At 44.8% G+C, this 16,962-nt stretch overlaps 1 protein-coding gene across 17 annotated transcripts in view; it reads left to right on the top strand.

The window, feature by feature from the left end:
• Window positions 1–16,962, top strand: part of APBB2 (amyloid beta precursor protein binding family B member 2) — a 430,702-nt gene that overhangs the window by 279,084 nt on the left and 134,656 nt on the right. For 10 of the 17 annotated variants that reach the window (XM_017854485.1, XM_017854521.1, XM_017854476.1 and 7 more), the window contains one exon: window positions 9,384–9,592. In XM_017854485.1, coding sequence (XP_017709974.1) covers window positions 9,384–9,592 — 209 coding nt within the window. The remainder of the gene's footprint in view (window positions 1–9,383; window positions 9,593–16,962) is intronic. The other 7 variants (XM_017854599.1, XM_017854539.1, XM_017854588.1 and 4 more) reach the window with 1 other exon arrangement.

Raw genomic sequence — 16,962 nt, 5'->3', positions numbered from 1 at the left:
CCACCTGGGAGTGGTCCTTGTTCAGAAGCCAGGCCCCTAGCCCTGGCGCCTGAGGTGGCTGGAAGGAGCCGGTCCTTGCTACTCACAAACGGGCTCCTTGTTCTCAGACCAAGTATTGCTTTTGGCCCAAGAGGCTCCCAGCACAAGAGAGACTTTGTGGGGCTCTTTGCCTTGCTATTTTTACTCTCTAACTTCCAGCCCCTGGTTCCTGTTCCCTCACAAAAGAACAAAAAGCACAAATTACGAAGGGCCGCAGAGCCCCTCTAAAAGGACACTGATGGCTTTCAGCTCCCACTCTTGACCTGTCCCTGTCAGCAGGTGACAGTGCCTTCGGTCAGAGGCAGTGATGACAGGAGACTAGAAAGGAGGGAAGGTGGAGAAGCATGTGGATCTCAGTCTGTGCAGCATGTGGAGAGAGGAGTTTGATCTTTAAGGCTTCTGCTAGCAGGAGGGTTTTAGAAATATGTGGGCCAGCTGGAGTGGCTGGCCTGGATTTACTAGAGCAGAATTCGGGAGAAAGACATTTAAAGGAGGCCCCTGGATAGAGGCCTGAGTTGGAAGTGTTCTCATTTTTGATATCCCCAGAATGTCGGGGTGAATTGGGGCTCAGGGCCATTCTGCGGGGCGAATCTCGGTGCTATCACCCACTATTTGACCATGGTCAAGCCAGCTATGGATGTCATAGTCTCAGCCTTGTAGCCATTGTTTGGTTATGTTGTCACCCCTATATATTCATCTTCTAATTTCCCAATGCTATCTATGCTGATTTTCCTCAGTTTTCTGAAAAGAAAATCCTTTTTTTTTTTCGGCGTGCAGTGGCACGATCTCGGCTCACTGCAACCTCCACCTCCCAGGTTCAGGCAATTCTCCTACCTCAGCCTCCCAAGTAGCTGGGATTACAGGCACCCACCACCACGCCTGGCTAATTTTTTTTTGTATTTTTAGTAGAGATGGGGTTTTACCACATTGGCCAGGCTGATCTCGAACTCCTGACCTCAGGTGATCCACCCACCTTGGCCTACCAAAGTGCTGGAATTATAGGTGTGAACCACAGTGCCTGGCCTAAAATCCATTTTTGTATCAGGATATAGTTTACCTTTTTGGCTTTAAACCCATCTGCTGTCCTCTCTGAGCCCTAGAAATGGGGATAAAGATAGTACCTTCTTCATAGAGGAGCTATGACAAACTACAAGCTCCTGCAACGAAGGACGCAGGACGCGTGATACAGCACCTAGTGGCGTCAGTGTCCTTGCTGCTGTTACTATTACTGTTACTAGCTTTTATAACATCCTAGCAGTAAGATAGCACTTGTGTTCAAGCCCTGAAAGACCTGGATTCCACCCTTGCCTTCTAGCTGGCATGGATGTGAGCGTAAAATGCAGCGATATGTTTGAAAACATGCTTTGCTTTATGAATGGGGAACTTTTTTCCAAATGAAGGCCTCAGACCCACAGTCGGGGGAAGCTTAGAATCATGTACAAATGCAAAGCAACTTTATTCATTTGGGGTTGGTTTATGTTTGAGAGAAACCTAGAAGTTTCACAAGTCTGCGTAAACGTGGAGAATGAGGGCATCAATCTTTATTTTAAAAATTATGAAATATTTAAATTAAAAATTATGAAATAGTTTTTGCTTCCACACTAATTGAAAGAGAAGAGAGACATTTGGAGAAGGAGAAGATGTCTTGTCACAGTAGAGGGACAAGAGGAGATGTCTTGTCACCAGCCAGGGGCATACACAGTGTATATGAGGAAGACAGCCAGCAAGGCAGGTGGGGTAGAATCTGGACTTGCCTGACCTCCTCAGATCCTGGAAGTCTGGCCCTGCTGAGGGAGCCTAAGTGACCTTCTTATCCAATAAAAGTCACCATAAGATGATCTTTTGTCCTTTTTTTTTTTTTTTTTTTTTTTTTAGACAGAGACACTCTGTCACCCAGGCTGAAATGGAGTGGCGCAGTCTCAGCTCACTGCAACCTCCACCTCCCAGGTTCAAATGATTCTCCTGCCTCAGGCTCCTTAGTAGCTGGGATTACAGGTGCCTGTCACCACGCCCAGCTAATTTTTGCAGTTTTAGTAGGGACAGGTTTCACCGTGTTGGCCAGGCTGGTCTCAAACTCCTGATCTCAGGTGATCTGCCCACCTCGGCCACTCAAAGTGCCAGGATTACAGAGGTCATTTGCTTTGAACCATGATAATAATTTGACCCTAGAGATTCTGTAGTGAGCATTTTCCTTGGGACCTACGAAAGCATGTTCTTACATTGTGACTTCAGTGACTCGAGTGTTCTGCTATAATATTGGCTTCTTGAAACCTACAATTTCTAGCGATGGTGATGATAACACTTAACAGTGACCATCCATGCAGTGAACACGCCTGCTGCGTGCCAACCTTTATTCTAAGTGTCTTATACACTACCCAGTGAGGGTAGTGTGTAGGGTACCTACCAGTGAGGTAGGTACTGTTATGATCCCTGTTTTACAGATGTGCATCTGAAGCCCAAAGAGGTTGAGTAATTTATCCAAGGACACCCAGATAGGGAGTGGCTGAGCCATGATATGAAGGTCCCTACCGCACTGACACTTGCAGTTGCCATGCCCGTTGCACCAAGCCACGGCTGCACCGAGCCGTATTGCATCTTCGCAGACTCTCCTCTGGTTTCCTGGTCTCATTGGAGCCAGTAGGCATCTTAAATGAATCCATTATTTTTGCTTGGATTATCTTCTGGGTATTGAAAAATACCTCGGCTAGGCCGGCGTTCTCTTCCGGCATATCTCTTTTTAAGAAACAGCTGAAACGTTTGGTCTCAAAACTCCACTGAGGTATTTTTTTAAATTGTGCAAAACAACATACATAAACACCCATACATGTAAACATACAGCTTAACACATAATTATTAAGGGAGCATCGATGGCCCCGCCAGCCCAGTGAAGAAATAAAGCATTTCTAAAACTCCAGAAGCCCTTGAGAAACCTCTCTGTGATCTTCACTGTCTCTCTCCCACTCCAGGTATTCATTCTCCTGTTTTTGGTGATGACTGTTTCCTTGCATTTCTTTATAGTTTTACCATATGCCTAATGCCTAAATAATGTAGTTTAGTTCTTGGACTTGGTATGGATGTTTAATTAATATATTCTATTTTGTCTTCCTTCTTTTGATCAATGATATGTTTATAAAATACATCCATATTGTTGTGTATAGCTCATTTTTGTTCATTTATTTATTCTGCTGTACATTATTTATTCTTTTTTATTTTAATTTAAAAAATTTTTTTCTTTTTTCTGAGACAGAGTCTTGCTCTATCGCCCAGGCTGGAGTGCAGTGGGACAGTCTAGATTCACTGCAAGCTCCGCCTCCTGGGTTCAAGTGATTCTCCTGCCTCAGCCTCCTGAGTAGCTGGGACTACAGGCGCCTGCCACCACTCCCGGCTAATTTATGTATTTTTAGTACAGACGAGGTTTCACCATGTTGGCCAGGCTGGTCTCAAACCCCTGACCTCGTGATCCGTCCGCCTCAGCCTCCCAAAGTGCTGGGATTATAGGCGTGAGCCGGCCAATTTTAAAACATTTTTAGTAGACATGGGTCTCCCTGTGTTGCCCACACTGGTCTTAAACTCCTAGACTCAAGCAATCCTCCCGCCTCGGCCTCCCAATGTACTGGGATTATAGGCATGAGCCACTGTGCCTGGCTAATTCATTCTGTTTTAAATGGTTGTCTAGGTTGTTTGAAGGTTTTGGTTATTTCAGTGATGCTGATATGAATATGTTACCTGGTACACATACCAAGTGTGGAATTGTTGGATCATAGAGTAGAGATATCTTCCACTTCACTAGTTAATACTATTTTCTTTTCTAAAATGATTATACCAGATTACCCTTATATGAGCAGTAGTATCTACAAGATCCTGTTGTTCTACATGCCTGCCAACAATTGGTATTGTAATATTTTTTAACTTTTGCCCAGCTGACTGGTATGGAAGGATATCTATTGTGTTGTGACTTGAGGCATTTTAAGATGCTCTGCAGGCTTTTTGATTAGATTTCTGCAGTTTCTGTAAACCTTGTCTTCAGTAGCCCCCACAGTTGGTCCGAGTTCCAGTCCTCCAGTTGAGTCACTCTGAGATGTGTTCCCACGGTGCGCTTTAGGCTATCCAGTACCAAATCTCACCCCCTAAGAGGACTGTTGCACATGACACACCCAAATAGAAAAACATTCTCCAGGATGGAGGTCTTCTAGGATATTCCCACTGCAAACTAAGAATACCACATTGTGATTTCAAAACTCCAAGCAGATCCATCAAAAAGGGGGTGCATGACAGACGCCCAGTTTAAGCAAACTGCTGAGAGTCAGAAGGGCAGTGACGCTGCCAGCCACTGTTTCCTCTCCTGTTTTCAGCCACTTGCCTTGTCTTCAGCAAAGCTTCACTAAGCCATTTTCTGAGAACCAAAGGGATTGAAGCTTCTCCTCAAATCGCCTGGTGTTTTTGAATACTCCTGTTTTGTTTTAGTCTGCATGCACTCCCTCCCGCCTCGTCCGTCCGCTGTGATGCCAGACGAGGCCATTAATCGGAGGACGGCCATTAAGCGACTTTGCAGTATCCTGAACAATCTTTTACAGAAGCAGCTGCTTGGTGTTTCGCTAACTTGACCCCACTGTTCTCTTGGCTTAGCTATGGTTTTAAACTTTATTTTAAGTAAACATTTTAAGGAAAAACTGACGCTTGTTTTCAAGGAAAATCATACATAAAGACCAATGTGTAATGACAGACAAAACGGGTACTGCTGTGGTTGAAAAGTTCAGGAAAGGTCTGGACTTCCACCTACCTGTACCACTATCTTCTTCCCCTCCCACCCCTTTTTTTGAGACAGAATCTCAGTCTGTTGCCCAGGCTGGAGTGCAATGGCGTGATCTTAGCTTATTGCAACCTCCACCTCCTGGGTTCAGGCAATTCTTGTGCCTCAGCCTCCCAAGTAGCTGGGATCACAGGTATGTGCCACTACGCCTGACTAATTTTTGTAAAGATGGGATTTCACCATATTGGCCATGCTGGTCTCAAACTCCTGACCTCGAGTGATCCCCCTGCCTTGGCCTTCCAAAGTGATGGGATTATAGGCATGAGCCGCCGTGCCTGGTTTTCTTCTCCAGTTTGATAACAATTGAAAACCGTGGCCAGCGGGTGGGCTCAAGCCTTGTAATCAAGCACTTGGAGGCCGAGGGCGGAAGATCACGACGTCAGTTTGTAATCGAAGACATCTGGCTACATGGGAAACCCATCACTCTACTAAAAAATACACAAAAAATTAGCCCCGGGCGGTGGCGCAGCGCGCCTGGTAGTCCCCCCAGCTACTCGGGCTTGAGGCAGCGAGAATGTGTAAACCCCGGGAGGCAGAGCTTGAAGTGAGACAGAAGATCAGCCGCCACTGCACTCCCAGCCTAGGGCCAGCAGGGCAAGACTCCGTCTCAAAAAAAAAAAAAAAAAAAAAAGAAAACCTGACTCGATTTTAAAGTCCAAAGTACTATTTAAATGTGTAATTTTTTTTTTTTTTTTTCGGAGACAGGATCTCACTTCTGTCACCCAGACTGAAATGCAGTGGCATGATTATGGCTCAATGCAGTCTCCACTTCTTGGACTCAGGTGATTGTCCCACCTCAGGCTCTTTTTTTTTTTTTTTTTTAAGATGAGTCTCACTCTGTCACTCAGGCTGGAGTACAATGGCATGATCTTGGCTCATTGCAACCTCCGCCTCCTAGGTTCAAGTGATTATCCTTCCTCAGCCTCCCGAGTAGGTGGGATTACAGGCGTCCACCACAACACCTGGCTAATTTTTGTATTTCAATAGAGACAGGATTTCACCATGCTGGCCAGTATGGTCTTGAACTCCTGACCTCAGGTGATCCGCACGCCTTGGCTTCCCAAAGTGCTGAGATTACAGGCATGAGCCACTGCCCCTGGCCGTCCTCAGCCTCTTGAGTAGTTGTAGTTACAGGCACATGCCAACATGCCCGGCTGATTTTTTGTATTTTTGGTAGACATGGGACCTCGCTGTGTCTGGAACTCCTGAACTGAAGCAGTCTGTCTGCCTTGCCTTCCCAGAGTGCTGGGATTACAGGCATGAGCCACTGCACCTGGCCTAAATGTGTAGTTCTATGTAGAAGAACAAAGCAAATTGGGCTATGAAGGTTAAACAAAATGAAGTGTGATGGTGCTGAGAGTCTTCACGCGGCATACTTCCTGCCTTTCCTTGTGGAACTTCTCAGTACAAAAAATAAACAAAATCTCACTCAAGACTTCTTGGTCTCCAGCCCAGGACTCTTCCTAATTTATTGTATTATATTTCTTTTTATCCATGAGGACGTTCACATATGCCATCAAGGGATAGATAAATGTTTGTAAGTCTTGGGAGTCATGAAGTTGCACTGTTCTGTGACGTTGCATAGAACTGATTTCTTTAGAATTTCTCTTTTGCTAAGTGCCAAGTTCAGTTCCCATCATTGGAAGACCTAATTGATTCACTCATTTCTTCCTTCTCCTTTATTTATACCCTCCCTCCCTCCCTCCCATCTCTCCATCCCATCTCTCCATCCCATCTCTCCATCTATCCAATTTTGATTGAATACCTGCCACGCTAGGTGTCAAATATGATGGTGAGTAAGACAGATATGGTATCTGCCTACCCTCAACATGGCTTAAATCCTTTAAACCAATGTGAGATAATATGGAAGGGATTCTATACATTATTCTAGACTTATTAATAATACTGTAGGTGTGCCCACTTGGCTTCTGTCACCAGCACCATTGTTACCACCTATTTCTAGCAACAGAATAAACCTCCTTTTTTATTTCAACAAAATCTCAGCCTAAGCTTAATAAAACTAGGGTGGGTTTGGTTGAAGATAAAACAGTCCGATTCATGCCATTCAGCATAAAGTTCCTCTCATGCTACCTCTAGGTACCTTCTTATCAGCCCAACTTGAAAGCCACCAACCTTGGCCTCTGCTGTTGGTCTGACATGATGTCATATTTTGATAGTGTATGTAGCTATTATTCGTACATGCTAATGTCTCAGTGGTAAAGACAACTAGGCTAAATCTGTAAATTCAGGCCTCCAGTCCTCATAAACCACAGAAATGTTGGTTTGTATCTTTTCAGGCAGCTGCTTTGTATCTTTTCAGTTTCTAGCCCCAAAGCTCCCTGTCTGTGAGCCACTAGAATGGGACAAGGGATCCCACTTGCTAGGGTTTTCTCCAACTTAGTCCCAAAACCTGTATCTTTTACCTGATGTGTCCCAGTTGAGATGCAAAAAACAAAATAATAGCAGAAGTGACCCCTTCGTCCCCTAAAAAGGAGACAGGACAAAGAAATGTAAACACATGTTTGATTAGAGTTGTTTCTGCAAAATTTGGTTAACTTGAAATTATTTAATTATACTTCACTCCCTGTGGGGACGGGGGAAATTCCCAGCATAATTTGAGACTAGTGGCACTTTTGCCTCTGGCAGATTTAAATGAGGAAAGTGACTGCATGCATGCACATCCGTGGCCACAGTCTTCATCAGCTCCTTTGTTTGATTTCTCTGTTTCTCACGGTGACTCTGCCTCGGTGATGCCTGCCCACGTGATGCAGTGACACTTGCACAGAGCCAGGCCCACTTGTGTTCTCCTTTGAATTGCCGGAAAGCACTCCAGCTGCTTTTGTATGGCCACACAGGAAACAGCCTAATCCTTAGAATAAAATTGATCCCTGGGTTTAGAGCTCAAGTTTTTAAAGTTTTTCTTCCTACATACATTGATACAGCCTATGATTCCCTTATTACCCCTCCATCTCGGTGGATGTCTCATGCTACTTCCTCTCTCCTCTCTTCTCTCTTCTCTAGCGCTGTCACCCATTTCCTAGTCAACTCAAGGCCAAGAATGAGACTTTTTAAAACCAGCAGGTATTCAGTAAACTGAAAAGATACGTAGAAAGGTCAGATAGAATGGGAATTGTCTAGCAGACGTATTTTATTTGGCCCTCACAGTGTTTAAAGGATTATTTTCTGGAATTGGAATGACTGGACTTTGTAGGTGCTTGCCCATTTTCCACAGTGACCCACCTTTGTTGTCTCTCACCCACACTCTGCTTCACATGTTTACATCACTGGCCTGTCCGTAGAGTCAGTCTGGTCCACTGTTGACTTCCGAGGCTTTTCCAATCTGCCTTCCTTGGGAATCTTTTGAGATGGAGTCTCACTCTGTCGTCCAGGCTGGAGTGCAGTGGTGTGATCTCGGCTCACTGCAATGTCCATCTCCTCGGTTGAAGCAGTTCTCCTGCCTCCGCCTCCCAAGTAATGGGGACTACAGGTGTGCATCACCATGCCCAGCTAATTTTTGCATTTTTAGTAGAGACAGGGTTTTACCACGTTGGCCAGGCTGGTCTCAAACTCCTGACCTCAGGTGATCCACCCACCTCAGCCTCCCAAATTGCTGGGATTACAGGTGTGAATCACCGTGCCCAGCTTTCCTTGGGAATCTTCTGTGTACAATTAGAATTCTAGAGTATTGGCTGGGCGCAGTGGCTCACGCCTGTAATCCCAGCACTTCGGGAGACCGAGACGGGCGGATCACGAGGTCAGGAGATTAAGACTCTCCTGGCTAACACGGTGAAACTCCGTCTCTACTAAAAATACAAAAAATTAGCCGGGCATGGTGGCGGGCACCTGTAGTCCCAGCTACTCAGAAGGCTGAGGCAGGAGAATGGCGTGAACCCGGGAGGCGGAGCTTGCAGTGAGCTGAGATCGTGTCATTGCACTCCAGCCTGGGTGACAGAGTGAGACTCTGTCTCAAAAAAAAAAAAAATTCTAGAGTATTACAGAAGACTACTACTATTGCTATTTTGTAGGTGTCCCAATCACATGAGAGAGATTCTTAAAGCACATGAAAGATAGAAATACAGCACTCATTTACAGAAAGCATTTTAAGAAAATTAGAGTGATAGCTGGGAATGACATGATGCCCACCAGTGAATCTTACTAATTGACAAAAGCATTCAGCCCGCTATGTATAACTATGTGAATTTTGCTTGGGAAGTTGATTCTGGTTTGGAGCTTTAGCTTGTTCATAGGGTTCTTAGAGCTATAGGATGACTTGATAGTGAGGCTTTCATGTCCCTGTTCTCAAGTGTCAGCCTTCCTTTCCAATTCTTTGTTTCCATATTACCTCTTTTACCAAGTACAGCTGCACACGTCAGCATGGATGGATTTCACAAACATACCAGGAAGAACTAATCATTTGGACTATGGACACGTCTGCCTTTGGGGTTCACCTGACAGGTAGTGCTGAAATTGGAAGGCTCTTTCTCTTTTAATAAAATTCTCTCTTTCTCCCCCGTCCCCACCCCCCATTTTTCAGCAGATATATGGAGTGATCACTCATTTCAGACTGATCCGGATTTGCCGCCTGGCTGGAAAAGAGTCAGTGACATCGCTGGGACCTATTATTGGCACATCCCAACAGGAACGACTCAGTGGGAACGGCCTGTCTCCATCCCAGCAGATCTCCAGGGTTCTAGGAAAGGGTCACTTAGTTCTGTAACGCCATCTCCCACCCCAGAGAACGAGGTAAAACGGAGTGTCTTTTTACCGGCTTAGTAGAATAGATGTAACTTGTGGTTTCTCTTTACACTAGTTGCTTCTGCCCCAACAGGTCATCGAGGTAAGCTTTTTGATTATTGTGCATGTTGCATTTGAAATCTCAGTAATGCTTCCTCTTAGTAAATAGTGTTAATATCCATCTTTCAGGGATGTTTTTATTTTTTAATAGCTTTTGGTCTCTTGAAACACCATTCCAGGTACAGAAAGCAAGAGGGGCTGATTAATGAGAAGTGGTTAAGATTCCCTTGGGCTCACTGAGGCAGTACTTTACTCTGCAGGTAGCATTGCGTGGTGCTGGCTCCATAAAATAATTACACACGGAAGAACATCTCTTGGCCAGATGTATTGTAATTACTGTGTATCTTATTAGCCTTGGGCTCATTTGATAGCATGGAGAGAATGTCTACAAGAATAACCCTGGAGGGCCCTCAGATGCTTAATTTCTGTTTTAAAAAATCTGTTTATTTAGCAGAAGTGACATTATTTTAGAAACAATTAGCAGCATAAATTTCTGCTGTCCCTGAGGAAGAAATCTGGATGTTTAAACAAAGAATTGAGGCATTAAAAAAATTTCATTGTGGTGTTTATTAGTATAGGGATCCCCGCAGTGAACCTTTGTGAATCCCGAAAGCGAACTATTCAAGAGAATTAGAGTTGGAAAAGGTCACAATTAAGTAATGACTTCTTGTGACCCCTGACACCCAAGCATTTCTGCCTCTTTCTGACCACAGTCCTTGGTTCTTTGAACAAGCCCATCTTCTTTTGCTTTGAGGCATGAGGGCATTGGAACTACCTGCCGAAGCTTCTTTATCTGTTTGCAACAGATATCACCCTTCCTGTTTTTAAAAGTAGATAATGTCTTGTTTCCTAAATCTTTGGGTACTTGTTCTTGTCTGGGAGGTTGTGAGTCCTATACTGTCATCACATTCCTGCTGTTAGAGGGCTTTGGCTTCTCATTTACCCAGCCTGGACCTCACATTCTCCAACTTGAAAGTGATGGGCTGGGGCAGCCATACCCTTATTGGTAGGCAAGGACTTTGGTTTACCTGTGCAATGCCGTGGTCATCAGGCACATGCTTCAGGACTGCTCAATGCCATTTAGGGCTTTGTTGCTTATCACTGGGCAATTTTAACAACTTTTTATTGAAGCATAATAATTCCTACTCCCTGGGCAATTTTTATTCAGCCTTTTGTTCATCTTGCATTAGGTGTGCTGGGGGATAAAGAACCAACACTATTTGAGGCCTCAAGGAGTTTGGCATGGAGAGGAGTCCTCTTTCTGTCCCCACCCAGTTGGGTCCTGGGATTCCCCCGTGCTACAGTGGGGGCCTCCTAGAAGCCGAGCCGGCCAGGATCAGTCTCTGTTCTCACTAAGGCACAGATGTGCTCTCCCTTTCTTTCTTGTAGACTTTTTCTCTTGACATCTCAGTTGGCAAGAATCTCTTTCTCCATTCCCCTACTCCAAGCCTATAACCATCTTCATTCCCCTATTCCAAACCTTTAACCGTCTTCCCAGGCAGAGTGTGTCCTATATATAGAGAACACCAGGGTGAGAAGGCACCATCTGGTGCCAGCATTTGTATGTTACAGGCAGGGACACTGAGGTACAGAGAGGCCAGTGACTGGTAGCAGCTCTGGGTCTAGAGCTCAGAGTTACTGAATCCTCCAAGATCCTAGGCCAGAGGTCTTCTCACTCAGCTTCCCTGGCTTTGGGATTTCAACCTGCTCTGCTTCCTCACTGTCCCAGTGAGGGGAGATTGGACTAACTTTGAGAGACAGTTTTTGTGCCGTGAATCTCCAGTCCTCTGCATCTGGCAGTGGTGAAGTCCTTTGTAAAGGCCACCTGCAGAGGCCCAGGCGCGGGTGTGTGGACTCCAAGGAGGGCATCCTGAGGCTTACAGAGCTCAGAGTTGTATTTCTTTGATTAATACGTTAGCCTTTTGTTTCCGTGATTTGGGCAGAAGTCTTGGGAAGAACGCAGCACAGGTGGGCGCTGGCTCTGGGGAAAACTGCCAGGTAGCAGAGTTCATCTCTCCCCTACCTGGGCCCCATTTTTGCCTACTCTTTCCCCTCTCTGTGCCTGCATCGTACCCCTGTGCTAACTAATGCCCAGGGCCCCTCCCAGGCTCAGAAGGACACATCCTTGGCACCTCCTGCCCTGGAGTTCAGTGTTCCCCCAACACAGCCCTGAAGCTCAGCCTTCTCACTGCTTTTAAAGATCTGTTGTGGTTTTCAGGGTACTTTCCTAGACATCATTTCATCTGATCTTCTCAGGAGTCTCCTGGGGCAGAGAAGTCAACTGGTATGTTCTCCATTTAAGGAAAGAGGTAACTGATACTCAGTGAGTTAAGTAGCCCTCAGCTGGGGTTAGGGTGGGATGCATCCAGTTCCCTGACTCCAGACCCCAGGACTCTAGAGCCCCAGGACTCTGAGCATCTCCACCTTCTATCAGTTCCATTCCTCTCTTCTGCAGCTCACTGTGCCATTTGTATTGACAAAGGCTTATCCCTCCACAGAAGCTGGTTAAAGGAGCGTATTTTTAGGAGTTTCAGAGACAGGGACTCATATCCAGCACTCTCAGAAAGCAGCGGGGCAAAAGTCTTCAGGCTGACCTTTCACTTGTTCACATCATACACGTTTCTCCCCCTACATAAAGTCCTCCATTAAGTCAAAGAACCAAGCAGATTCAAAAGGAAATAAATAAGTCATAGAGGCAAAGAGATGAGCAGATAGAAGAGGAATAGGAGAATTGGGGAAAAGACTCAGCCTGCTGCATACGCCGATGTACAGACGCTGACACCAATATTAAACCAGGGGCATTAAGAGAAATCAAGTATTTACAGTCCAGGCTAATGCCTTAACTCTTCACTCCCTGTAAAACCCTTATGTGGTCAGATGCTGTGGCTCATGCCTGTAATCCCAGTGCTTTGGGAGGCCAAGGCAGGAGAATCACTTGAGACCAGGAGTTCAGGAGCAGCCTGGACAACATAGCAAGACCCCATCTCTACCAAAAAAAAAAAAAAAGATTTTAAATTAGCCGGGTGTGGTGGTGTGTGCCTATAGCCCAAGCTACTTAGGAGGCTGAGGCAGGAGGATCACTTGAACCCAGAAATCTGAGGCTGCAGGTGAGCTATGATCACACTATAGCACTCCAGCCTGGACAACAGAGTAAAACCTCGTCTCTTAAAACACACAAACAAACAAAAAAACACACCAAAATCCTTATGTATCTGGTATTATAGTTGTCTTTCTCATTTTGCATTTGACACTGAGACACAGAGAGGTTGAGGAGTTTGGGCAAGACACATAGCTAATACATGGTAGAGTCAAGCTTGAGTTCAGGTCCCCTGACCCCTATTTCCACCCCAAACTTCACAATATCGTATGTCTGGGAGGCTTGGAGACTCTTGCATCCCTTTAACTCACCCTAAGGGAGGCTGTGTCACATGTGGAGCCTTCTAGAAAATGACCTCTCTTAATATCATTGTCTCAGGTGCTAATGACAGTTGAAGAGAAATGATTATATTTCTAACATCATTTCTTTGATTCCTAAATAGAATCTATTTCAAACAGTTTCAAAGCATGAGAAGAGAGCAAAATCTTAAGGAACAGAAGAAGCTTGTAATGTGTTGTGTTAGAAATGCATATTTTATTCAGCTTTTTTCTGAGCTGGCTTCAAAAAAAAAAAAGAGAATCAAATAACTAAGTGCTAAATCTGTTGACTAGGCTTCATAAAAGTTTAGAACTGAAGGCTTCCTTACAGTTTAAAAATTTTACATTTCACATTCCAAAGTTCACTCGGGAAGTGTTAAGCGCAGTGGATAATGTTTCCGCTGCATATGCCAGCAGTATTTTTGAAAGTTTATAAACTGGCCAGGAAGCATTTGCTGCTGAAATTTGGCACATGGTGCTCCTCCCCACCCAAACCATTTATTTGTTCCAAATTACCTTGCAAACTGCTTGAATGTTGAATTTTAGAGAGAATGGAGAGCCACACAAAATATTTTTATGAATATCCATTGGCCTGTGGCCAAGTCTTCCCGTCTTTTCAAGCGAAGGTGTTTTGGTCTTCCTAAAGAGGAAAGTATGGAGAAGGCGGGTCTGAGGCTCGAGAAAATGAATTGTTGCTCAAACTATGGTTTCCTCTTGGTCCTAAATCAGCCTGTTCTTATGAAGTGCTCATGGCCTCAGGGGCGGCGTGAGAGCCTAACCCCCCAGGAGGGTGCCAAGTGGAATACCTTAAGCCTGTGTATTCTCATATACATGTAGAAATAAGATGACAACATAAAAGGGCCGTTCTGCCATCATTTTCTGAACTTTTCACTCAGTCAAGTAATCATGACGTTGAGTGCTGGAAGGAATCTTGGAGCAGGACCTGTTGAATGTGTAGGCGGTATTTCTCAGCCAGTGAGCCAAGGAACGGTGCCAGGAGAACCTCTGGGGATCACAGAATGGGGTGGGGCCTGGGGACCTTTGCGTAAGCTCTCCAAGTGATTTTACGCTGAGTAAGTAGGACAACAGGTCCTCTAGTGACTATAGCTCCCCTATTTTTATTTGCATGTCACTTCCTCAAAAGTTATTTGGATTCACCTCGTTGTCTCCCCAGAGCTACTGCTCTTACCACATTGCTTTGAAAGCCCTCTATTCTGTCATGTCCCATTGTAGTGTTGTTAACCTGTAGTGTGTCACTTTCTCAGTAGGAAGCTCCTTGGTGGTCAGGACCTGTCCTCTTCATCGTGTACACAGGGCCCAGTACATGACGACATTCATTAACTATTTGCTGAATGAAAAAATAAATCAACCGCACAGCTGTTAGTTGATCTGTTGCAATGACAAAGCCGGCTCTAGAGCCCTCAGTCTCCTGGCCCCCTCTGCGTTGTGGTTTCTGCATTGCACTGCTGCTCACAGAGACTGATTTAATTGCACAAGCTTTTGGTAGTCTAGTTTACTAGTTTGATTTTTTAACTTCTCTGAATTATGTTTGTGTGATTAAATAAACCATGATGCTATAATCTTCTGATAGGGTGGGCAGATGGCTTGAGCCCAGGAGTTTCTCTACTAAAAATACAAAAAATTAGTTGGCATGGTGATGCATGTCCTGTAGTCCCAGCAACTCGAGAGGCTGAGGTGAGAGGATCACTTGAGCCCAGGAGGTGGAGGTTACAGTGAGCTGAGATCATGCCACTGCACTCCAGCCTTGATGACAGAGCAAGACCCTGTCTTAAAAAGAAAGAAAAACCGTACACATATAAATTGATAAAACACTTACTGACATTGCCTGTTATACTCCTTGGCATTCCAGGTTTTCTGCCATTTAGTATCAAGGCCACACTTAATGAAGGGTCAAGCCTTGACAAAATGGCATTGAGAGGCATGATTTGTAACGGTTTGTATTCCCCAAACTGCTTTTTCCTTCGTGGAAAGAGTAGATCATAAGGAAACTCTCATTTGCAGGGCACCCTCAGGCAGCCAGTCCCTGTGCTACGAGCTAACATTCTAGATCTCACTCTGTCTGCACATTGATGGGAGGCCTTCTTAGTCCTGTTTGATGTGGGAGGGAGTTGAGGTCAAAGAGCAAGTGAGAACAGAGGCAGAATTTGAACCCCAGCATTCCAGTAGGCAATGTGTCTTTATTCATTTTCTGATGCTTATAACAGAATACCTGAAACTGGGTAATTTATAAAGATAAGGAATATATTTCATATGGTTATAGAGGCTGAAAAGTCTAAGGCCGAGAGACTGCATCTGGTGAGGGCCTTCTTGCTGGTGGGGACTCTGCAGAGCCCTGAGTGGGTGCAGGGCATGACATGGTGAGGGAGCTGAGCATGCCAGCTCTGGTCTCTCTTCCTCTTCTGATAAAGCCACCAGTCCCACTCTCGTGATAACCCATGAATCCATGGATGAATTAATCCACTCATGAGGGCAGAGGCTCTTAAAGACCCCACCTCTCAATACTGCAACATTGGTGATTAAATTTCTATGCGAGTTTTGGAATGGACAGACATTCAAACCATTGCATTGTGTTAACTTCAGAACTTCTCAAGTGCACACAGAGATGATATGATTATAGCTTCTGTCACTGCCACTGTGGAATGTTTTAGTGCTTTTCCTCTCTACCCAGTTCTCAGCAAGTTCAACCCTCTACTCTTGCCCCCTGGTTTGCATTTTGATACCACTTCATAGAGATTTTCTTGGCACCCTAGAGAAAGCCTCCTGGTAGGGACATACCCAGCCCCTGAGACTTCGTCTTTAAGAGCACTCTGTTGACATTGTCAAAGAATCAGCTCCATTGTTGGCCTTTTTTCAGCTGATAATGCATCATTTTTGTTTGCTATGCGGAATTGCTTTCCAAGACCTCAGAAGAGAAACATGAAAGAAGAAAACTCTCAGTAGTCAAGGTTATATGATTGGATTCCCTCCTTACTGGGTCCAGCCTCACACAGCTTCTGTGTGGTGCTCAAGGGTTTTGAGGAGTGCCATACCCCGGGCATTGGGTCAGTCCCCCTAGACACACTATCTCTGAGGAGCTAAGGCTCCAGAGCTCTCCCAGAACTGAGCAGGATCAAGTAATCAGAGAAAGGGGTGTTGCAGCCTGGGCAAGGTCAGGACAAACACCAGGAGGGTGTGCCAGCTATGACTGTGGTACCAGATGACCTTCAGCTGTGCAAGGCTTCAGCTGCATTGCCTGGAAGGCTACCAGGCTCATGGAAGCTTGTTGCTTGTAGAAGATGGTCCCTGTTGGTCCGTTACCAGCTCTTTCCCCATCTTTGTGTGTTTGTCTTACCTGAGGCATACTGTCCAAGTTGCCCTTTCCTCTTTTAATATTTTTCTCTTTGTCTCTCTTCTTCCTTCGTCTCTCCCACCCCTACCCCACAGACTGCAGACTGGGGTGGATACAGACTTTCTGTAGAACCAAAGAATCTCTGTTGGGTTGTGCTTTTAAAAAATTTATTAACTAAAATTATTAGCAAAGCTTGTTAGCCAAATATAGAAAATATTCTCTCTTCTTAATTAAAAAAATTAGATGAATAGGCCATGTAATTCTTGAAATTTAAGACAAAGTGACTTTGTCTTTCATTGACTTTAATTTTTTGAAAAACAAAAATTATGGTCACTTATACATTGGAGAAAGTGTGTCATCTTTGATGTAAATGAATGGTTTTAAATATAGAAGGAGAGAAAAGATCTTTGGCCCAGTCATAACACATATAACGCTGGTTTCCATTGTCCTTACTGAGTTTTGTGCTAAAGGATTTCTTTAGGAGTGCCTGTGTTAAGTTTTTGTAAAATCACTATATGGAGCCTTTATTTAAATCTATAAAAGGTGATTGTTGGAC

This window comes from Rhinopithecus bieti, unplaced genomic scaffold (genome assembly GCF_001698545.2).
Source record: "Rhinopithecus bieti isolate Rb0 unplaced genomic scaffold, ASM169854v2 scaffold_2339, whole genome shotgun sequence".
Lineage (NCBI taxonomy): Eukaryota > Metazoa > Chordata > Mammalia > Primates > Cercopithecidae > Rhinopithecus > Rhinopithecus bieti.
The sequence above is the reverse complement of the archived record's forward strand: the minus strand, read 5'-3'. Positions and strand labels throughout refer to the sequence as shown.